Source organism: Lichenostomus cassidix, chromosome 15 (assembly GCF_008360975.1).
Source record: "Lichenostomus cassidix isolate B80296 chromosome 15, HeHo_3.0, whole genome shotgun sequence".
NCBI classification, from domain to species: Eukaryota; Metazoa; Chordata; class Aves; order Passeriformes; family Meliphagidae; genus Lichenostomus; species Lichenostomus cassidix.
Genome location: NC_139496.1, coordinates 276,695 through 299,967, shown reverse-complemented (window position 1 = coordinate 299,967; position 23,273 = coordinate 276,695). Strand labels below are relative to the sequence as shown.

Below are 23,273 nucleotides of genomic sequence, written 5' to 3'. Positions count from 1 at the left end.
TGTGCAGCTAATAATATCCCAAAGGCTTCTTCATAAACTCCAGATATAAAAATTTAATCAGACTCGAAGTATTCTTGTGTTTTCCAGTTGTCTAAGTAATGACAGGTATATACTTTAAAAAAAAAAAAAATAAAATGGCAAAATGAAACAACAGAAAGGAGAAATCTTTTGTGCTGGATTTGCTTTGTTCCAAGTGAATTAATTCTAGGGCTGATCCTTCAGTTTGTTTAGATGCAGAGAGACAAAAAGCTCTTGGTGCTATTAGACTGCAGAAGAGTGACAATATCTGAGCTTCTAAAAGTCTGTGAGAAACAGGCTGTTAATTCCAAAGGCCAGAGCATGGAAAGGAGCACTCAGGAGAAATTTCAGTGCCCACTCTGTTTTCTGACACATTTGGGCACAAGAAAAAGGTTCTAGTAAGGTTTATGAAGTCCTGGTGGGGCTGAACCTCAGTGTCTGCAAGCAAGCCCAGCCCAGCCCCAAGTTATTGCTACATGTCACCATTTTATAGACAATATAAAGCTCAATTGATGCCAGTGACTATTTCTTTTTAGGTTGCACAGCTTAAGTCATGCATGAGGAAGTATTCCTTCTCCAAAAACAACATCTATTTGATTGTGCTCTATATCTTAGTGTACTAGAACTAATCTACTAAAATATTCATGTAGCAAAGAAAAATGGGAATAAAAAAAATAAAGTATGTGCAGTGTGTCAGAATTAATGTACCTAGTGGAACATTAACTTTTGTATTTCTAAGGGGTTTTTTTTTAAACCTTGCTACCTTAATGGTGTTCTGATGCAGCATTTTACAGTTAGTATTTTTCTTTTTTAAAGTTCAAAGATTAAAAAGGAACAAGGGTAGGAAAGGGAGGGGTAAGTGGAAGAAAATAAAAGAGCACCAGGAACCATAGAGTTGGTTTACCTTTGATTGGTAAGTAAAGCTCATAAACACCTTGAATTAATAATTTCCTACTCTGGAGGAAATTCCAAGCATGGAAGCATAGAAAGCTGTGCAATAACTAGGAAAAAATTCAAAAAAGACTTAATGAGATTTAAGTGAATCATAGGCAAAGCTGACCCTTAGATAGTGTTAAATGAATTTCACTTTCACATGGCTGCTCTTCTAAATGAGTGTGATGAAACATTAATATTTTGCATGGGAAATCCCATGTCTGGGTTGTATTTCCATTTTAGCTATGGACTTCTGCTGCACATGTGCTGGACTCTGGGCTTAAAACAGAGCAATCTTTATTAAAACATGATTTTAAAAATTGTATGAGTCATTTGTGATGTTAAAGGCTTCTGAAAATCCAGACTGGAAGAATGGTTTTGAAAATAGTGAAACTGAATGCCTGACTCTATTCTGCCCCCAACTACAAATTACAGACAAAACCTTCTATGCTCTGACTCAAAGAGAAACAATAGAAACTTTTTGGCAACAAAACAGCTGGGGAAATTACATTCTGAAAATATAACTGGACTGAAAATTTTATAAAAATGGACAGTGTGGAAAAAAAGGAATAAAAGAAAAAACTGTGTTGGTTTGTAAAGAAGAGAGTTTTCCAAGTGTAGCTGTGTTGGGCATACTAATCCCTGCTGACTGAGGCTGGAAAGGATGCCTAAAGCAGCCTGGAATGTGAATGGAGCTCATCCACCTTCCAGATGTTCACAGATGTTCCCCCAGCCTCCCCCAGTCCTGCTCAGATGTATTTTCCTGGAGCCACCAAGGGCTCAGAGGGACTTCCAGCTCTTTCTGCACAAAGCCCTTGGCAAGAGCTGTTCTGCTGGAGCATATCTCATCTTACCTTATCTTAGACTTTGGGGACGAACTCCAGTCTTAACAGAGAAAAAAACCCCAAAGCATCCTTGATTCACAAAAAGCAGCTTGTATAAGTTACTTTAAAAATGTGTCTTTTAAAATGCATTTTTACATTTAAATAGAACCTCAAGCTTTAAGATGCTCTTTCATTTTCTGACTGAAAAAATCCTTGCAGAATTAAATTGAATTGTGCAGAAATATTCATGGCCAAGCATACAGAGATATGAATCAATACAGAAAAAACCCCAAAACAAAAATTCCAGGTGCTTCCCTGTCCCAGATTTTCCTGTAAACTTCACCGACTTTTAGTCAAGGACATAATAAAGTGTGTGCTCAGGTCACTGAAATGGACAAGACATCTTTTCTCTAAGTTTAATTAAAAGATTTCTTCATTGAATTGTGCTTTACAGAATTCTCATTTGTTTTGTGTTTGCTGTAATTACAAGCAGTCTCCTGTCAGGCAGCTCTGTGTGTTTCTCTCAACGTGCACTTTAATCTGTACCAGGGAGCACCAGGCACAAGCAGGACATTAATCTCCCTCAAACAGCTTTCTCTCTTGCATGGGTTTCCATCTAAATAGAAATCTGATCATTTCTAAAAAAATGCAGCTTTAGCAAGCTGGGACTGACTTCTGGTTTCTCACTACCCCTGTTTCCTTTACCTCCTCTTGGCTCCTCTATCTATAATTGTACAGAGACTGAATCCACTGAGATACTTTAAACACTTAATTTTAAGCATGTGCTGGAATCCCGTGGGCTACAACAGGAGCTAACTGCGTGTTTGTGGTGCTGTGGTGAGCAGGAATTAGATCTGCCTTTTTGATCCAGGATGCTTCACACCAGGACTGGTCCCTCCTTTGGGCTTTTGTCTTGTGCCACCAAAATTGTTCTCAGCTGGCCAGGAGGAGTTTGTCCTTTGACAGTTGTCACTGAACATGCAGTGCCCAGGTGTGCAAAGGTTCGTCTATCCCACCTCAGCAGGAGAAATTGCTCTAGGCTGTGTAGGCAGAGTGCCTGGATGGCAGGAATGTTTTGCCCCATGGGACTGCTGGGTTTTTTGAGAGATTGCAGAGTGGACAGACCAGGAATGCTTGTGGTTTGTCCAGTGCTGTGAGCTGATGTGCAGAGCTCACTGAACCGGTGTGTGACTTACCAGCTAAGGATTGCTCACCGAGCCCTATGCTGTTTTACAGCCTTTTGCCTTTGTTTTCTTTGTGGTTTCCTTTTTCACTCTTTATATAAATCCAGTTCACAGAATTCAGCTGCTGCAGAAAACTTTCTGTAATCATTTAATTGGGTGATACACTACAATTTGTGTTCCACCATAACACCCTGTGCATAACAAACACCTTGTACATAACCCATTTAGGCAAAAATCCCTCTTATTTCCTATTTTCATTTTCTCTTACAGACTGACAGCTAAAGCCGTTGCTGTTCTCTTACCAATCTTGGGAAGCTCATGGATCTTTGGGATTTTGGCTGTCAATGCCCACGCATTAGTATTTCAGTATATATTTGCTGTTTTCAATTCACTACAAGTAAGTACCTGGTGGTAAAATTTATGGCTATAGAAGTGCTGCTGAGATCCAATTAAATGAATCATTAGTAATGTTTTCACATGTTTATGCCTATTGCATTTTATTCTGTGTTCCTTCCTCTGTCTTTTAAGTCTGCACTGACCATACAGGGCTGCCAGTTGCTTGTCTTTGTTTGAACAGAGCTTGTATTCCACTCCTTGGTGTTTCCAGCAGCAATAATTAAATAAATGAGACAGCACTGAGTTTGAGAAATGAAATTCATTCTTCCAGCACCGTGTACCACAGGCAGGACTCCTCAGTAGAAATACCAGGCCAATTTTTCAGTGCCAATTTGAGGCTTCATTACTGAGACTAAATGAAAGCAAACAGAAGTTTATGGGAAAGATCAAAAGTGGAGTTATTCCCTGTGCTGCACAGGACTCTTGCATGCAGGAAACTCAACCCTCACCTTCTTGGCACACCAATCCAGAAAAAATAGCTTTGTCCAAGGAGGAATGTGAGCATCTGCTTAGCTTTAAGCAGACACTTCAGTAGAGGCATAAACCTACAGGCACGTTACAGTTCTGTCCCAAACAGAGGTTTCAAAGAGGAGGAAAACATAATCTCCTGTAAATGCTTTGTCTAGGGAACAAACAGCACCCTGGACACAAAAAGAGTGAAATAGCACTCTTGGTGCTGAATACTCCCCCCAAAAATAAAATTACTTTGTGAGGGAAGGGGATGAGACCTTTTCACTGTGCATTGGACTAAAACCCAAAGACAGCAAAATTCTACCATGAAAATTTTCCTAGTGCTAATACCTTGCTTTTTTAATCTGAAAAATACCAATCTGGTGTTTCCTGAAGAGCATTTCCCTCTGCCTTGGTCTTTGCAACCACAAGCAAAAAGTTGTCTGCTTGTTCTGAACCAAGAATTTCTGCACATTTTTAACCAGATTTTTCCTTTAGTACAGCAAAGTTTCGGAGGTGTCTTTTTACAGGAAAGGTTCCAGACAAGCCTCAGAGTAACCTAACACTGCAGGTTTCTCCAGTTTCACTCAGGACACTCTGGTTTAGTGCACTCTGATGTTTTAGAGCTCCAGCTGCCTGATACCTGCTCTGCACACTACTGACAGAAACACATTATTGTATTTCATTCTTCACAGCCAGACCTCACCCTTCTCCCTTTTTTCTGTTTTCAGGGATTTTTCATGTTCCTGTTTCACTGTCTTCTGAACTCAGAGGTATGTAGCTAAATGGTGTTAATAAATTGGTGTTACCAAATTCAAAGCACGTTTGTGTGAAGCAAGAACAGACTTTCTCCATTATCATTGCCTGCTATGTCACTGATTTGCTTTTTCTTTTAATTAATACATGACTGTCGGTGGCTTTGTGACTCGCAGCATTTTGACCCACGCTTGACATTTGTTTTAATTAGCATGAGAAAGGTTTGAAACAAAGAACAAAGATAAGAGGAGGCAATTCAAGTGTAAGGAAAAAGCTGATCTGAGAGCTGGAGGGGCTGAGCAGGGCATGGACTGCACTTCGAGAAGAAGATGCTTAAAAAGTAGGAGCAGCTCACTCTGGCAGTCCCTGCTGGGGGCTCTGTTATAGCAGCAGTTCCAGGGAGGAAAATAAATACTGTTCTCAGCAAAATGTACTTTTGGATGTTGTTCATGCAGTCCTTAATGGGAAACCAAACTGAGTAGAAGATACTCCAGGTATTTTTCTTGGTGGGAAGTTCAGGTTTCATAGTGGACTGAGGCATCTTTTTGCATTAAGGCTGCATCAGAGCAACTGGGATAAAGCCAAGGCAAGGCTGATGTAAATTTGGCTTGCAGCACCCTCTCCTCCATGGCAGACAGCAGAAAATGCTCAGCAACAAGTGTTACTGATCAGAAATGGGTTTTATGAGAAGCATTTCCAGCACGCTGCCAGGGAAAGCTCAGTGGAGACCTCATGGCTTTGGTTCTCCCACAGCTCTTTTTTCTGAGTGTTAATAAGTAGTTCTGCCCCATAACCTGTGAAACAGCAGCACTCCAGCCCTTCTGTGCAGAAATTATTGTTTATTCATATTTGCCAGCCTATTTAGCCTCAGAGCATTCAGTGATGTGATCTCTGCCAAAATCAGTTTGGAGAGTCAGGTTTAACTGTGAAACTCTTGATCTTTATTGAAATCAACTAAAATTAAGCAGGCAGGTTAAAGGTAGGGAGGAGAAATATTTCTTTATTCTATTCTCCCCCAGGCTTAGAAATCTTCATGTTTCAAATGTTTTATATCAAATACAAATATTTGAACTGCTGTCATTTTTTCAGGAACCTCACGAGAAATTAAATTCAGAAACCTTTCAGAATTTATATCCTCCAAAACCATACACAGCTGATGTGAGCTGTCATTTTTGGAGAGCAGATCCCACTGACTCCATCACAGGCTGTGCACATCTAAAATACTCCTTTAGCTAAACAGAGGGAATTCTTCTTGAGAATTTCCTTCTGAGAAGTAAAACTCAGATATACTAAAGAAACATCTGTAGAGTGGGTATAGAAGCAGTTGGGTTAAAAAGATCTTTATTTCCAGTTCACCCAGACAGAAATGCACATGTATTATAAAGAGGCACAGGAGAATGGGTCAAGATGGTCTGAAAAGATGTCCTTGATGTCCACCTTATGAAATCATTCAAATCAATGCTGCAGATGCTGAGGATGTATATTTATGTGCTCCACAGTTTTGGGATCTTGCTTTTAGGGTTTTTTTTTTAATGAGATGAATGGTAACAGTCATACCTTGGAAATCTGGGAGGATGGGATTACCCAGATAATTTAGACATTTTGCCAAGGAAATGAAATATAAGTGAGGCTACACAAGACTCTGTATTCAAAACAAGGCTAGTTGAAATAAAGGTTAAATTTTAAAATAAGTCCATAAATAAGAAGAAAAGTATAGGGGTGGATTGTTTGTTGTTTATTAGCACAGTGACAGTAATGTGGAGGAAGGAAAAGGGGAAATTATTGCAGGCTGCACCTGTGAAAATAAACACAACATTTTGAATTGGTTTCACTGTTTTTGCCAAAGGTTAGAGCTGCCTTTAAGCACAAAACCAAGGTCTGGTCCCTCACCAGCAGCTCAACACGCAACATCAATGTGAAGCCCTTCAATTCAGACATTGTAAGTATTTCTCCTTTTTTTTTAACCCCTGTTGTATTTGAGTGTGTTCCACATCAAATTCTGTTGGAAAGAACAAGAAGGCACATGGTATTTTTAATACTAACCTGATAGAAGGTGTGGACAGGTGGAATCAGCCAGCATTAAGTTGCAGCTACACTATCTGTTTTGAAAGCAAAGGACAAACTCTGCTTTCTGGTAAACTATCAAATAAAAGTAAGCACAGTTTTTGAACTCTGGATATGGTTCATTAAGTCAATTCCCCAGTTGAAATGGACTTGTGCATTCCAGCAGCATTTGGCAGTGTATTGCTCTGATGATGGTGGTTCTCCAATAGGACATTCTTACTCCTAAGCCAACACGTGAATATCCTTTCCTAGCTCTCCTTAAACTGTTTTGAGACAAAAGACATTTGTTTTTATAAAGAACCAGCCATCTGAAGTGATAGGTATTATTAAGTGATCGTTGCCAATCACCTTAGATCCTGGCAATAACTGTTAAAAAATCCTTTATGGCAAATGCTCTCAAGACCCTGTGACAACACTGTAATGTAAATAGATGCTTCAGAGCTTTTATTTCATCCAGGCAAGAGTGGCTTGGCAAAATAAATAAATCAATTTTCTATACTATTTTATTTTCCAGATGACTGGGAACAGGCCAGGCACGACTCCCACCAAGCTGAACACCTGGGATAAAAGCACCAATTCAGCGAACCGCATTGATTTATCAGCAGTCTGACAGTAATATCAGCTCCTCAGAGAAAACCAAGCCATACATTCAGGACCTCTGACACCATGTCCAGCAGCTTTTTCTCACTGTTAATAACAGTAGAAAACTGGGGTTTTTAAATCACTGCCTAATGAATTGGGAATTGCCATATTGTTTTGTTGAGTAAATAGCCCTCGTCTGCTTGCCTGGAGAACTGTAACACATCCTAGCACTTGGCTATTAGCAGTATCTGTAAAAATAACCAACACAAACATACACTGGATGGTTTTGTCAGCAATGATGAAAACTCTAGGTACGCAAGAAGGGCTTATTGCTCTCTGAATCATTCCAGCTCCCAGAACTGAGGGACAGCAACATACCTCTGCAAAGATGGATTTTTATGCTCTAAAATGAAATGCTTCCCATTGTGATGTTGTAATGAGGCTATTCTGGACTTGCTGTGCTCTCTCTGTTTACATTTATTACCTTACAGAATCCAATTATCAAAGTGAAGAAGTTGATTCAAAATACATAGTATGTTTAATGGAAATACTACAAGGAAGCCAGGACTGGAGGGAGAAGGAGGTTCCAGCTCCTGCACTTCCAGCGTGGGTGTGGATTAGCAAAACTAATAATCACTATGTCTCTGTGCACATGAACAGCACATGCAATGTGTAAATCTCTTCTCTGTGGCCTATTAGTATTTTAGATCTTCTGTCAGAGGCAGAAATGGCTCAGGCTGTCCTACAGCAGCTCACAGCACCTCTATTGCTGATTTGTGTCTGCTGACACATTACAATTCAAATTATTCCTCTGCTTTGCTGCAGCTTCAGGATGCAATCAGCAACTCTCCATCGAATGCATTTTGCAAACACACTGTGGCTTTTAGAAATCAAAACCTGGCGCTCTGACTTATCTTGCTCCTTTTCCTGGTCATTTCCAGACACTGAATTCCTGCCACAAAGATGTAACACACTGATATACTGTGAAGACAGCCAGCCTACAAATAAGTCCATGTATTATTTCCTGCAGACAGCTTTTAAATAGGTCTCTGCAGTCTCTTTTGTGGTTTTAAACTCTGCTCAGCATTTAGTAGCTTCTGCTTTAGTACTGCCATGAAGTATCTTTAAGGAGGGAAAAAACACTGTAATTTTTCTTCTGACCAGTGTTCTGTAGGTTCTCAGAGTGGTGTTTGGAGCATGAGGCAGGGGAAGCTCAGCTGTGCCAAACATGCACTTCCCAGCCAGAGCAGAGCAGAGTTGGAGTCCTGGCTGTGCTCAGGGCCAGCAGGAGCTTTGCTTTGGGCTCACTCAGCACCCAGGGTGTCCAGAGGGATTCCCAAAGGTCTCCAGGGGGATTCCCAAAGCTCAGGTCCTTCTCTTCCTCACACTTCCCAGAGCTGCAGCCCCAACTGCTCATCCCCAGCTCTGCCTGGTCTGCAGCTCTCCTGTGACAGGCTGGGTCTGCAGAGCTCACTAGATAATTCACTTTCCTGATAACACTGTGCTATCAAAGTTACTACAACAGGCGGAAAATATGCAACTCTTCAACCTCGTGCTTTGCTAAGATGTTTTGCTTTGGGTATTTTTAACCTTAATTAAATGTTTGTATCTTCAGCAGCTCAGACCATTTCTGGTCCCAGTGAATCTGCTATTGGTTTCTAAGAGAAAAGGAATTTACACCCTAATGTGCAGAGTGGACATTTTCTATTGGATAGTAAATTTATCAAAAAGTAAAATGAAAGTAAATTGATCTTTAGGGAACAGAAAACACTCATCAATTAGGCCTGAATTTAGTGGTTTAATCCAAAAGACATGGAATTGAAAGTTTAGAAAAACTCAATGCATTTAATTCCTGTTTGATCCAAAACAAGTTTTGTCCATGTTTCCTTCCTGCACTAAAAACAGATATCTCTGTCAGTTTGGTTCAATCTTTTCTGCCTTTTCCCCTTCCTAGCCAAGACTTGGTGTGATCCCCAAACAGGAAGTCCAGAACACACCCAGGTTCATCAGGCTTACAACTTAAAACCTTCTACAGAAATTATTTTAGTTACATCAGATCTGTGCTGGATTTCTGCAGCTAGAACAGAGCAGAACTGCATACCACACAGATACAGGCATGAAATATATAGGCTTTAATCTCATGTTTCCTAATGCTAAATAACTCCAGTCTTTGACAACCAATTCTAAATGGAGGGTCAGTAAAAGATAAATATGTAAATGGCTGAGTCTTTATCTTGCCTTTTGTGTATGGCTTTCTCTGAGCCTGTTCTGCATTGCTCTGTCTTACAGCTGTGCAAATATCTGAGCTTTTCTTGGACTGAAAATGACTTTTTGCCCCCCAAAAGACACAGTAGACAGAGCCCTTGGAATGTACAGAGGAGACTGAAGAGAACAGTACTGTGATAACAGAGTTCAGAGTTTGTATTGTGTGCAGACAACATATTTAAGCATATTTTTTATACTGGAGCATATGAATTTTTTGTTGTGGGTTTGCTTTTTCGGTTTGCTTTTGGTTTTTTTACACTGTGACCACAAATATAGATTGAAACCCTCCTTGATAATTTCTCTTCTAATCATTGTATTATAGTACAAAGTTCTGTGAATGAACCAGACAATATATACAAGCTTTTTTTTTAAATTTTAATTTTTAAATGTATTCCCCTCTTCACAATTTCCATTGTGTGCATTTCCTTCTGTGCTGATGTGTATTGGTCACCTTTGTGACTGCCCAAGGTCCCTTTGAAAAAAAATCAAGTGAAATACCAACAACAGTACAAATGGCTAAATCAGTTTTTCATCCAAACATGCTCTGTTTTCAAATGTGTTTGTTTTCGTACTTCTGAATGGGACATTGCAGTGTTCTGTGTTGAGGGAGATTCATCCTCCTGTATCTCCTGAGATGCTCTGAGGATAACATCATCCCTGTGCTTCCCCTGCTCCAGCTGCTGAATGTGGCTGCTGGTGGAGCAGTTTGTCTTCTTCATGGCACATGAGGTTTGGAGCACTGAATTTATAACCCTGCCTTGGGCCTGGGGCTTCTTCTGGTTTTGATAAACCAGTAAAAATCCCCACGAAGTACAAATGTGTTCTGTTGCCATTGAAATCCATTCATTTCGTTTGATTCTAAGTGTTTTTGTTGGTACTGAATGCAGCAAATGTACTGAATAAGAAATGCTCAAATGAATCTTTAAACAATCTTTTCTTGTCCTCAGTCTTTTGAAGCTTGAAAATTCTGCAGTTTATTTATGGGCTTGTATATAGCAGCTATTACAATACTTTTTTCTGGGCAGCATCATTTTGTCAATGGTATGAAAGCTTAATTGAATGAAATGTGAGTTTTAAAAATAGGTAATGTAGCAAGAATGACTTTGCCAGTAAGTAGTAAAATAATTTAGTTTTGTTGTTTTTTCTCTCTCAAATAAATAAGAAATCCTAATTTCCTATAAGAATTTTGTATTTGTTAAAATTATTCTTTTAACATGGATTATAAACAACAGCGTAACAATTAAGGTTCCCTGTCAGTGCAATTGCAAACATCCAAGCAGAGCTTTGCTCACCTGAAGGACCTGCTGTCTGTGTTGGGTGTGCTGAGCTGATGTGCAGGCAATGCCTTTGTTAAAGTTTCTAACAGAGAATAAATGTGCAGAGCCCCACCAGCAGAAAGAGAACTCCTGGGATTTATCCAGCCAGTGCAGAACCAGGTTCAGGCCTTGCCTGAGTGCCTCAGAGACTGAAGGTTTGCTCTAGGAATGATTTCACTCCACAGCAGGTCAAAAGTGATGGGTTTCTAACTAATACATCTTGAATTAAAACTTTATTACTATTACACTTATCTATGAAAAGAATGTAAATCCTGAAATGTCACATCTCAGTGACCAAGCAGCTCCAGCACAGGATGCAATGCTGCAGTTCTTTTTTTCAAGGTTAGAGCTCATTCTGTGATGATTAACAGACTCAGGTGCCTCCTCTGTGCTGCATAGGTGTGTAGATGTGGTGAGGTGTGGAGAAATAACTAGAGCAATTATATGGTGATAAATTAAAGATTGGAATTTAGTGAGAATGGTTTCTCATCCTCTTTCAATAAACCTTCTTCCCTTTGTATCCTTTAAAATCATGTAGCAAGGCATACATAAAAGAAAGCTTTCTTGCTATTTTGTGAAACACAGAGGTTATTAACATTTATCATTCATGACAGAATAATAAATTAGATCATTTTGGCACTGGCTTACATCATGTTTGCCTTTAAAAATATTTTCATTATATCTCTGTTATGCTTGGCTGACTCCGTGCAGTATGTCATGGATAGTTATTGCTATAATTGCCCTTGTTCACACAATTTTCCTTCTCAATAATCCCATATGTTCTTGGAATTCAGAGGCCATATTTCATCTTGTCAAGGATGATTACAGCCCTAAATGTGCCACTGACATCAGCATCTTCCCCAGGTGCTGACACATGACAGGAACATTGAGTCATGAGGGAGTTCTGAGTGCTGCTCCATGGATCTTCACCAAATACCTTCTCTGGCTGATGCTCCATTTGCTCAGCACAGTTCCCAACAGAGCTGCTTTAGGCTATCTCATTTACCTATACCAAAGGCAACTGAAATGTTCTCGCCCTCTGTTATTTTCCGTTGTTACTGAATAAATTCAGGCTTGATTGGGCATTGTATGTTCTCCTTTGAGCATTCTCCAAGCAAAGCATTTGATGATATCTGCTCAAAAACAGAGAATAAAGCATAAAACAGTTCAAGACAGAGAATAAAGCACAAAACAGTTCAAGACATTTAAAAAAATTTAAAATTGCAGCACAATTGGCAACTCTGCCATTGCAAAAACCTAGTTTTCGTTCGTGCTCATAATATTCTGGAGTAAAATGCAGAATAAAACAAAACCAAGTTTTTACCCTCTAAAAGTATCTCAAGTTAAGCAAATATCAAATGCATCTAGGATGTAGGTGGAAAAAATGTGTGAAGGACACTTTCTGGTTGTCTGAAGGCATTTCTGTCAAATTCAGTTGTTATTTTACACTTGCTGAATAGTCTGCCTCAGACACCCAACACAGGATACGTTTGTTCTGCAAAAGGAAATAAGTCCTGCTGTGCTCTGCCGTCTTAAGAGCAGAGATTATTTGGGTCAGAGGAGCCACTTAGGAGCATTTCAGTGGGCAGAAAGGGTAATAGTTGTGCCACAACTTCAAAAAAGTCACTTCTATGAATAATTTCTCTTTGAACTCCCAGCAGTTCAAATCGAACAAACTTCTGAAATGACACTTATTTTCTATTATCTGCCTAGAGCCATGAGAGGCATGAGCACCACAAGCCCAGGAGGAGCTGAAGCCCAGCAATGCTGCCCTGTGCAATTACAGCTTTGCCCTGGGGCTGGGCTGGGCTGGCACAGCTCAGAGATGTCCCCAAAGTCCCCAAGGTGCTGGCACAGCACGAGAGACTTGCCTAAGGCAGCAGGAAGAAAGCTTGAGGCAAGGACAGTACCTCTGTCTGCTTCTGGGGCCAAATGCAGCTCTGCATTCAGGCTGCAGCAAGGGAACCCCAAATGTCTCCCCACCTGCAGCAGGTGCCTCATCAGGACTCTACCTCAGAGCTGTGAGTGTCTGCAGGCTCCCTGAAACTCCTTCCTGTCCCTCCTGTCCCTCCTGTCCCTCCTGTCCTTCCCCTGCAGCTCCCACACTACCCAGAGCTCATTGTGACAAACAACAAAACATTTTGCAGAGCAATTTTTAATAATGTCTCCTCATTAAGAAAATGTTTGGTCCTGTGAACATCTAACTGCAGGAAAAATACATTCCCTTCTGGCTGTGCATCAGTACAATCATTTAACAAGGAAAGAAATATCAGATAATCTTCTTCCTCCATACCAAAGCTTTTCATTTAATAGAGCTATTTTTTCAGCTAACAGCTTCAGTAATGACACCACAAGAAATGCACATTGGGAAGCTCAAAACAGCTAAACTCTACCTTCTTTCAGTGCTCTATAATTTGTGAGACATTGCACCTTTCCAGCGAGAAAGAAAGAATTTGGAGCTATTGTTTTAACTGTATAATAGACAGCATCCCACTTTTTTAGCAATTTGAAATCTAAATTTCTAATCTGACCATTAGCTGCAAACAATTTTAATACTTTTTGACATTTTCAGTTTCAGTTGTATTTTTAGTTGATGACATTTAAAAATAAATGCATTTCAAACTCCCAAATTCCAGTTACCTATTTGGCAACTAACATTCTTAAAGTGCATCACTACCACTAGGTGCCTCCCATAATCCTTTAAGAACAATTTTATTTTTCGTCACTTGTGTAGTCATTCCCCAAACTTTTCTATTTCACTTATCTGGCATTATCTGCTCAAGTGAAACTGGAACAGATGTCACAAAATATAGACAATTGCCTCCCACATGGTCTGCAGGTACTGCTGCTTTTGCAGTATTAATTTCTGGGACTGGAATAGGGAAGAGGTTCTGTTACCTCCACTTCTACCTTCTGCTTTTTCTCCCTACAGGTGGTAGGTTTTATAAAATGAAATTCATTGCAAGTCAAACTGTGTTTTTCTGGGATGTGAAGGGCAGCTGTTCATGGCAGTCAAATACATTCACAGGTCTTGCTCCCTTCTTCATTCTTTTGAGCTGATTACTTCCCTTCCCTTAAATACCTCTTCAGTTCATTTAGCTCCTCAGGCATTTCTGACTTGGTCCTGCCAGAACTCCATCAGATGCTGTAAATGTCCCTTTCTGCAATCTACGTTTTCCTTTTTTCCTTTCACATTGGCAGGTGACATTGCTCTGCCTGGCTGGGGGGACTGAGGTTCTGTGAAAAACAGGAATTTGTGGCTATCTGGAAGCCCAGGGGGTGAGTGGCTTATTTGTAAACATTCATTTACAGAAATCCATCCTTGGCCGAGAGTTTTCTGCAAACATCCTCTCCAGACGCTCTGAGCAGCAGATCTGAAGTGCTGTGAATTAGCATCAATTAAGTTACGGAGCTGAGGACCTGTCTGGCTGACTTCTGCAGCAGCTCAAACCAGCCCCAGCCCTCCTGGGGGCTCTGACTCTGCTCCTTACCTCCCCTCTACTTTTTGGCTCATGTTCTGCACCTCCTGCTTCCATCTGGTCTGGCTTGGTGTTTGCAAAGCAGCTGCTGGCTGAACGCCACCTCTTGCTGCCTTATTTACTGTTCTGCTCTGAACTGGGCATGGCAGGGATTTTGGGGCTCTTCAGATGCCAGTTTCTACAGAAGGTGTTTCTCCTGTATGGATGGACCGAGGGCACAAACACAGAAGTAGCTGGTTTGAATTTCTGACAATAAGTAATTCAATTTTTTTTTTTTAAATTTTATTTTTTTTTATTTGCCCCTCAGGTGTGGACCCAGTTCTCTGCTCTCAGCACCCTGCCCTGGGCACAGGCAAGGAAGGTGAACAGATTCCCATAATGAAGGTTATTTCTCCCTTTACCATTCAAAGCCAGCAGAGCCCCGTGGGAATGCAGCCTTGCCAGGTCCTGGTTTGCACCCTTGACTCGAGGCAGGCTTTGCTCCTTGCCACTGCTCTGCACTGCCTTTCTCTGCTATCTCATCATCTGCAAGGGTGCAGCAAAAAAAAAGGATTTATCTGAAGAAGGCAACAATTGATCCTGGAATTCATAAAATCCAGATAAACCCTGCCTGGGATATGCACAGCTGTAATTTGCTGTATTTTCACCCAAGTCACAGCCCATGCCCAGGCAGGGTTGCTTCCCAAGCCTGCCTTGTTCCTGCAGCAGGTCAGCAGTCTCCATGGAAACCCAAACTGGAAGCAGCAGCAAAATGGATTTTCGTATTAATAATTTCATTGGCATTCAAGAGCAAGAAAGAGACCCTTACTGAGGGTTATGTCAGGGCTCTTCTGACATCAGCTACTAGAAAAGCAGCTTTTAATTAGCCACTTGCCCCAGACCAGCTTCTCCTAGCCCTGCTTGGACTTGATTGCCTCCAGGAGCTACCACAGATCCCAATTCTCCTGGGCTCCTCCTGGTCCTCTGCGCACCTCAGTCAATGAGGAATTCAGTTTCACTGTCTAGGAGCCAAGCAACACCATAATGAGCATGATAGGAATGTCTTGATGGATCTACTGGATGACAAATGCAGTAAATCTGGATGCATCTCAGTCAAAAATTCCTTCATTTCTCTTTAGCAATTGAAGAGATATCAGGAGATTTAAAGACAGAGCACTAAACTGAGCCCTAATCTGTGAAAAGTATTCTCTTGAGCAGTTTGGTGTGCAGTATTTACAGACTTTACCTGCTAATCATTATTATTATAAAAACAAATAATACTCTTGATGACAGCAAAAGTTTTGGTACTAACAGCAGTAAACTTTAGATCAGACCTTGAGCCACACCAGTATCACCAGAAAAAGCCAATTTTCAATAAAGAAGGGAAAGACAACACTTTAAAACAAGTCAACATAGCAGCCAGAATTGAAGAAGATAAAGGGCTTTTGTTCCTCTCTTTTCTATAGGGTATGAATAGTTACCAAATCTATTTTGAAACATCATAAAATTCAGAACAAAATAAATAAAAAAAACAAAACAAAACAAAAAACCCCTCACAATTTACCAGCTATATTATTTTGTGTTCCTGGAAAAAGACAGTCCTAGTTTATGATCCAAATTACAGATAAGAACTGGCAGCAAAGCAAACAGAATAAGAAATGTTTTTTTATATAAGGAAAGTGGCAGAAAGAGCACGTGTTTGTTATCTCGCTCAGAGCAGCCCAGTTCTCTGTCAGAAAAGGCGACATTTACGATCAGCCTCATGAGGAAAAGCAGATAAAAGAGAAAAATAAGAAGTGAAAGACGGCTGGGAAGAAAGGAATGATTTTTGCTCCCTTCTATCTGGAAGGAAAACTGAGGGAAGGTGCTGCTGTGCTCCCAGCACAGGTTTAATTTTCTGTGAGTACAGCTTTACTCAAGGAGCTGAGCAGGTTGTTCCCCTTCCCTCTCCAAGGATTGCTGCCTGCAGGAGGATCATCCTTCAGTCCTGTGATGCTGAAACAGAGACAGGAAACCCAAATCCACTCTCCAGAGTGCAGCAGAGGCAGCTGAACCTGCAGGGATGAGCAAAGGGCAGTGTGAGGTACAGGGATGAGCATCGTGCCAGTTTTGGGGCTAGAATGGATTGAACCAATTCAATTGCACCAAAAAACTTGTGTAACTCTTAGTCTTGACTAGAGTTCTCTTCCTGTATAAGTCAGTCCACCCAGGCCAAAAGGTGCCTTTCACTCATTTTTAAGTGAGACCAAATCATTTATAGAATTCAATAGCAAAACACCAAAGAGACAAAAGTTGCCTTTTGTTCTCCTCTAAATAAATAAACTCTGAGTCAAATGGACTGTAACAACTCAAATGGTTAACATTATTGCACTCGTTGCCTTTTTTCACTGTTATATTTATTCCTGATAAACTTGCAACACTTTTTCCGATCTTCTAATTACTGCCAGCTATAACATAGTAGAAGTTTCCCTCAGAATTTACACCCTTAGGATATTTGTTGCTGATGGAACTCTCTTCCTTACGGTTAAGAAGAAGAATTAAAGACTTCCATCCAGCTGAACAGAAATGAGTCATATACATTGCTGTCAGAGTCTGTCTCAGGAGTGATTGGTGACTACCATTTCTCTGCTTCTCATTCAGGCAGAAATCATTAGAAAAGATTTAATCAAGAAAGAGTAATGAACTTGATAGAAGCTGGTCAGACAAATGAGAAAATCACTTGACTACTGTTGAAAGATGTTGGATTTTTTGAGTTAGACCCTACATTTTTTATTGAGTTAATGTAACCTCAGTTGTCTATTTCAGCTGAACTCGTTTTTTCCAGCTATAAGTCAAATTCTAAGTCAGATGCAAGCCTGCTACTCTTAAATCTCTGTATGCACACAGGTATATATCAGTACACATATGCACCTTAAAACTGATCTGAAAATCTGAGCTGGTTTGGCTATCCTGCATTTTAATTACTTTTAATTTCCTTGTCTTACTTATCTTCCAGTTAAACAGAGGAAGGTGAAGCAGGAAACCACAAGTTACCATGAGGCTGTCATCATTTGGTATTGGCTTTTTCAGGATTGCAAGATTTTTCTCACAGAAAGGCTACAGACATTTTGGACTAATATGATTATTGACATTATTCAAAGATGAAAATAAATTAATGGCACGCTGCAAATAATACAAATAACTGAACATCATCCCATTTTAGTAGATAAGCCCTCCAATTTGTAGCCTAATGGAGTCAATTTGTTGAAAGACTTCCACTCACTTCAGAAGGATTTATGTCATGTCTTATTCCGGAACTGGCTGGGACACTGACATTTATTAACTCCTTCACAGTAAGTGCTGGTATTCAGACTTTCTGCTGAAATCTTGTCACAAATGTTCACAGTTTGCCCTTCCCGTGCCATTTTTAGTTGTATGAGTCAGGTGGCAGTGATTAACTGCAAAAATATTGAAGACCTCCAGAAATGGAATATTACAATAGGTTATACATAGTGCTGGCTGGAAAGCATTAAGTCACTTATTGGGTCTGTTTTCTCTTTTGATAGAAAACATGATGAACTATGTGCATCAAACTTGGCTTCTGGTGAAAGAAAGCAATATTGGAATAAATCACCCTCACACTCTCATGCTTGCTTTTTGTGTTTAGGTCAAACACTCAAATGTTCTTGGGGAACAAACACAGATACAGATCCTTTTCAATCAGAATTTGCTGCTGAATCCAAGTAAATAATGTGCTACTCTTTTGTTCAAATTGTTCACCTCAGGATATATTTGTGGTTCACTAGTTACCCGCAAGGAGTCCTGAGCAAGTCATTACTGTTTGAGACAGCAGTTTAGAGTACATGCAATTTCACTTTAAAAAACAAAAAATAAAAGGTCTTTCTACAGAAATGTAATTTCAGAATGGAAATGTAAGAGGAAGAAAAATATTTGTGGAAATCAAAAACAGATACTGATACTTCAGAGTATTTCTGTCCCATACATGAAAAGAATTCCATTCCATTCTCTACCTCAATATTGTCTTTTCACATCTCCTGGTGTGAATCTTATTCCAGTTCTGTGTCACATTGATCCATCGTCTCTTTAATGAATACATAAGGGACATTTCCAGGAAAGATGGAAACAGTGAGGTGAAAAAACAAATGTTTTGTAGCCAGGTGTATGTCTGTGAAATGCAACCTCATACTGCATTCCATGATGAAGAAAATTGTTCCAGGGAAAACTCCTTAACTTAAAACAACACAAATTGCACAGCAGTCCAGTATGAGGAGCAGTGGCGGTTTTTCAACCCATTAAACAGGTCCCTGATTTTCATTTCTATTTTAAACTAAAGAAGTGGGAAAAGAAGTAAATACTCTATATTACCCTGCAAACACAAGTATACTGAGGTGCAACCTAGACTTCAAAAAGCCAAGTGAAGGTGCCCAGTCAATCCTACAAAACTCTTTAGATGAAAAGCAGAACTCTGCAAACAGCAAATGGTCAGAAAACAATCTAAAATCTATTTGTTGTGGCGGCAAAGAACAAGCAGCTCCCACAGCCCTGAAGGGTGGGTTCAATACCTCCTCCCAGGCAGGCAGCAGCAGCCAGGAGTGCCAGCAGCACTGCCAGGGGAGCTGTGGCTGTGCTGCCTTTGGCTCCTGCAGCTGCTGCCAGCAGGGCACTGGGCTGGATGGAGCACAGCAGGGCACTGGGCTGCATGGAGCACAGCAGGGCACTGGGCTGCATGGAGCACAGCAGGGCACTGGGCTGCATGGAGCACAGCAGGGCACTGGGCTGCATGGAGCACGGCAGGGCACTGGGCTGCATGGAGCACAGCAGGGCACTGAGAGCTGGATGGAGCACAGCAGGGCACTGAGAGCTGGATGGAGCACAGCAGGGCACTGAGAGCTGGATGGAGCACAGCAGGGCACTGAGAGCTGGATGGAGCACAGCAGGGCACTGAGAGCTGGATGGAGCACAGCAGGGCACTGAGAGCTGCATGGAGTACAGCAGGGCACTGGGCTGGATGGAGCACAGCAGGGCACTGGGCTGGATGGAGCACAGCAGGGCACTGAGAGCTGGATGGAGCACAGCAGGGCACTGGGCTGGATGGAGCACAGCAGGGCACTGAGAGCTGCATGGAGCACAGCAGGGCACTGGGCTGCATGGAGCACAGCAGGGCACTGAGAGCTGCATGGAGCACAGCAGGGCACTGGGCTGCATGGAGCACAGCAGGGCACTGAGAGCTGCATGGAGCACAGCAGGGCACTGGGCTGCATGGAGCACAGCAGGGCACTGGGCTGCATGGAGCACAGCAGGGCACTGAGAGCTGCATGGAGCACAGCAGGGCACTGGGCTGCATGGAGCACAGCAGGGCACTGGGCTGCATGGAGCACAGCAGGGCACTGGGCTGGATGGAGCACAGCAGGGCACTGGGCTGCATGGAGCACAGCAGGGCACTGGGCTGCATGGAGCACAGCAGGGCACTGGGCTGGATGGAGCACAGCAGGGCACTGGGCTGCATGGAGCACAGCAGGGCACTGGGCTGCATGGAGCACAGCAGGGCACTGGGCTGGATGGAGCACAGCAGGGCACTGGGCTGGATGGAGCACAGCAGGGCACTGGGCTGGATGGAGCACAGGACAAAAAGAAGCTCTGTGGCACTGAGAGCTGCTCAGGGCTCTGCTCAGCAGGACAGAGGAGCTCTTGGCTCTGAATGAGACATTCCTGGGTGACAGCAGCAGCTGGTGGCACTGGACAGGCTCAGGAGCACAGGAGATGTCACACACCACAGGCAGAGCATTCCCTTTCTGGGCAGGTTTTTTTTCCTGTAGGTAATTCCCATTTCAGCACAATATATGAGCAGAGAATTACTCTTCATTTGCACAAGGATTTGATGACTTTCTCCATACACTAATTGGATCCTCTTCAACACACACAGCACTTTTGTGGTTTTTGCTTAAACTGAATTCAAGGCTAACCTACAGCAGCATTTTATAATATGTTCTGAGTACTTAAGCTGTATGTTTAAGTAGCCAGCTGCAATTTTTTCATGCCGTTGCACTAAGCACCACAAGGTCTAAAGGATTTGAACAGCTAAATCCTGCTTTCATAAGTGACTGGGCAGCTGGAAGGCCAAGTAGTGAAAGGCACTGAGCAGGTCCTAAAGCCTAAATCACGTAGGCACAGACCTTAAAACATCCTTAACTCCTCAGATGCAAATGGAGACCTAGAAAAATGTTCAAAGAGCTATAGTCCAATTACTTTCAAAAAATATTTTTGAATATACAGCTATGTGGCTTTGGTCCCATGTCATTAATGATGTGATTTAGATTCCTAAATCAGCTAGAAGCCTTCAAAAGTGTTCCCTTTTTTCTTTCTTTAAAACACAATTTATAATAATATTGGAGGGGTGGGGATGATGACTTTTAACAGAACACTTATTACTGGTTTGAACTTTTAATGTGTTGTGTCTTTACACAGTTGCAGATAATTGACTTCCCTCTACCAGAGATTTCGGTGCACTATTTCTTTAGAATAACCTTGTATTTGAATTTTAGTATCTGAAACAGTAATGATCTAAATTATTTCACTAATCCCTTTGCATCCTTGCAAAAGGAAAAGAAATCTCACTCAAGTCAAAATATTTTTTATTGTCCATTGATCTAAATAACCAAAACTGACACCCACTAATTTTCCAGATTAAACTGATAAATTAAAATTGTCTCACTAGAAACCTCACTGTTGCAAAAAATAGGCACTAAGGGAAAGAGATTTACTGAGATGAAAGAAATCTCCATTTTAGCTACACTTTCACAGCTCCTTTGGTCAGGATTAGCTGACAGTTATCAGAGTCCCAGATAAAGATATATAATGTTTAGAAATAGCACCTAAGCTATTATTCCAGAGAACAGGCAGAGTGTGTTATTAATCTTGGGTTCTTAGACCAACTAAATTACTGCCAGTAAATCAGTAATTATTTATAGAGCTTCTTTACAGTGAGTAACTAAAGGATTGAAATTATTTATCACATAGTTGCTCTGCAGAGTCAATTCAATAATTACTTTTTGCTAAAATGTGGTGTATGAGGTACACTTGCTTGGGGAACTCCTGTTGTCACACCAGGCACAGTGGTATGTTGCATTCTCATGTTCAGCACAGTATTTGGAGTGGAAGTGTCAAGCAGAGCCTGTTAATGTGAATTCAGCAGAACTGATGTGCACAGAAAGCTGTGGGTTCCACCGAGAGTTCTTGAGCACAACAAAATCTGGGTTGGAGCTTTCACTGTGAAAGTCATCATCACCAACCTCTGTGGCTGCAAAATCTTGTCCAAGGCTGGACAAGTTCCTGGTGAGATGGGTGAACTTTCCATCTCTATTTACTTAACCCTAGCAGCAGCCAAAACAAAACTGAAGAATCTGTTAATTTGACAAACTTGCCATGTGCAGGATTAAGTCTGTAGCTCTCGAGAAGTGTGGAGAATGAATTGTCCATACTACTCACAGCTTCCCAGGCTACTGAGTCAAGGAATTTAAAATAATGTGAAATTCAGAAGGGTTCAATATATCCATTTTCAATGTTATGGCATTAAAAGGAATTTCTACACATTATTTTGAGCAGATATGTGTAATCAAGAAAACTCTAGACTGGCAAAGGCTGAAGGTGATAAAAAAATTGAATTTTGGGGGGCAGATGAATCACACAGACTGTAGCAAGAATCTGTAACTAGCATCTGCAACAATTCAGACAGCCAAGATGACCTTTGTTTTGCAATCCCAATATTCTTGTTATTTCACAGAAAAGACAGTAATATCAGAACAGCCATGGCTGAAAGAGGTCTAAAGAGGTGTGCTGTTACTGCTCACACTGCTGGGTGTCCTCAGACCCAGGACAGGGAGGAGCATTGTTGTACTGCAGGTATGTGTAACAGAAGTATTGGCCTGATCTTAATTTTGTGCTTTAAAAAAAAAATTAATATTTTCTAATTACAAAAGAACAGCCTGGACATTATATAGACATGAAGTAGATCAAAATCCACAGTGACACCAATGGACTGTCTGGAATAATATCTAAATTACCAGTAGGAAAGACTGTTAGAGTATAGTGAACTCCTAGGAATAAATGGCTGCAGGAAGCAGAACATTCTGGAGGCTTTGAAGACAGGGACAAGGCTTCTTGTGAGCTCTAAGACCTCGGAACAGCCTCTCTAAAACCTCTGCAAGCTTTCAGTTACAGAGACTCCCTGTTGTCCTTTTCAAACATACAGTTTACCGCAGTGAAAAGAGGCCAGGAGCTCCTGGGGAGAGCCTGCCAGGATGGGATTGCTGCAGGAACTAACGCCTGCCACTCGCCTGGGTTCTGCTGCTCATTGCCGAGAAAGTATTAGAAGGCATTAGTTCCGCTCTGCAATCATGAAAGCTCTGTTGCAGCCAGGATTTAGGAAAGCAGCAGCATCTTGCTGGAGCCAAGCTGGCATAGCTCTTGGGAACTCTTCCTAAAGGCCATCTACCCGGATGGGGGAGGGAGGGATGGAGAAAATCATCTGGAGCCGATTAAAGATTTTAGATGTGGCAATAAGTGAATAACAATCACTGCAGAACACAGCACGTGAACAATTCTGCTCTTTGCAAAATCCTCATGTGTCTGTTAAACATTTAAACACTATGTACTTTTCATTTACATTTAAATTAAACTGGAGTCGTTCGGTTCTGTGGCAAACACCCATGGAAGTTGTTGAAAGAGTTTGCAGCACTTTCAAACGCAAGGTAATCATAGCATCGTCTTGCAGAAGTACTGCATGTTCCTGGAAATGGCAACTGACTGATTCCTTCAGAGCTCTAATTGCTGTGTCCTTGCCTCTATTGTTTCATTTTGCTCAGTGTGAGCATAACCAGATGCTGGGTTTTCAGAACAGAAAAAGGTGATGCTTTAGATGTGTGACAGTGAAGGGTTGGAAACATGATAAAACCAATTCCCCCAGGAACTGATGAGAGATCAGATGAGAGAGACTAAAGAAAAAGCTAAACGATAGATGTAAAACTATTG

General features: G+C 41.3%; 1 protein-coding gene and 1 long non-coding RNA gene across 3 annotated transcripts in view; one reads left to right on the top strand and one right to left on the bottom strand.

Moving 5' to 3' along the window:
* Positions 1–10,656, top strand: part of ADGRD1 (adhesion G protein-coupled receptor D1) — a 121,043-nt gene extending 110,387 nt beyond the window's left edge. For both annotated transcript variants that reach the window (XM_085075352.1, XM_085075351.1), the window contains 4 exons: positions 3,230–3,356; positions 4,537–4,578; positions 6,408–6,500; positions 7,140–10,656. In XM_085075352.1, coding sequence (XP_084931478.1) covers positions 3,230–3,356; positions 4,537–4,578; positions 6,408–6,500; positions 7,140–7,235 — 358 coding nt within the window. In that variant the 3' untranslated portion in view covers positions 7,236–10,656. The remainder of the gene's footprint in view (positions 1–3,229; positions 3,357–4,536; positions 4,579–6,407; positions 6,501–7,139) is intronic.
* The window catches only part of LOC146430081 (uncharacterized), a 175,837-nt gene that overhangs the window by 14,430 nt on the left and 138,134 nt on the right, over positions 1–23,273 (bottom strand). The window lies entirely within an intron of this gene.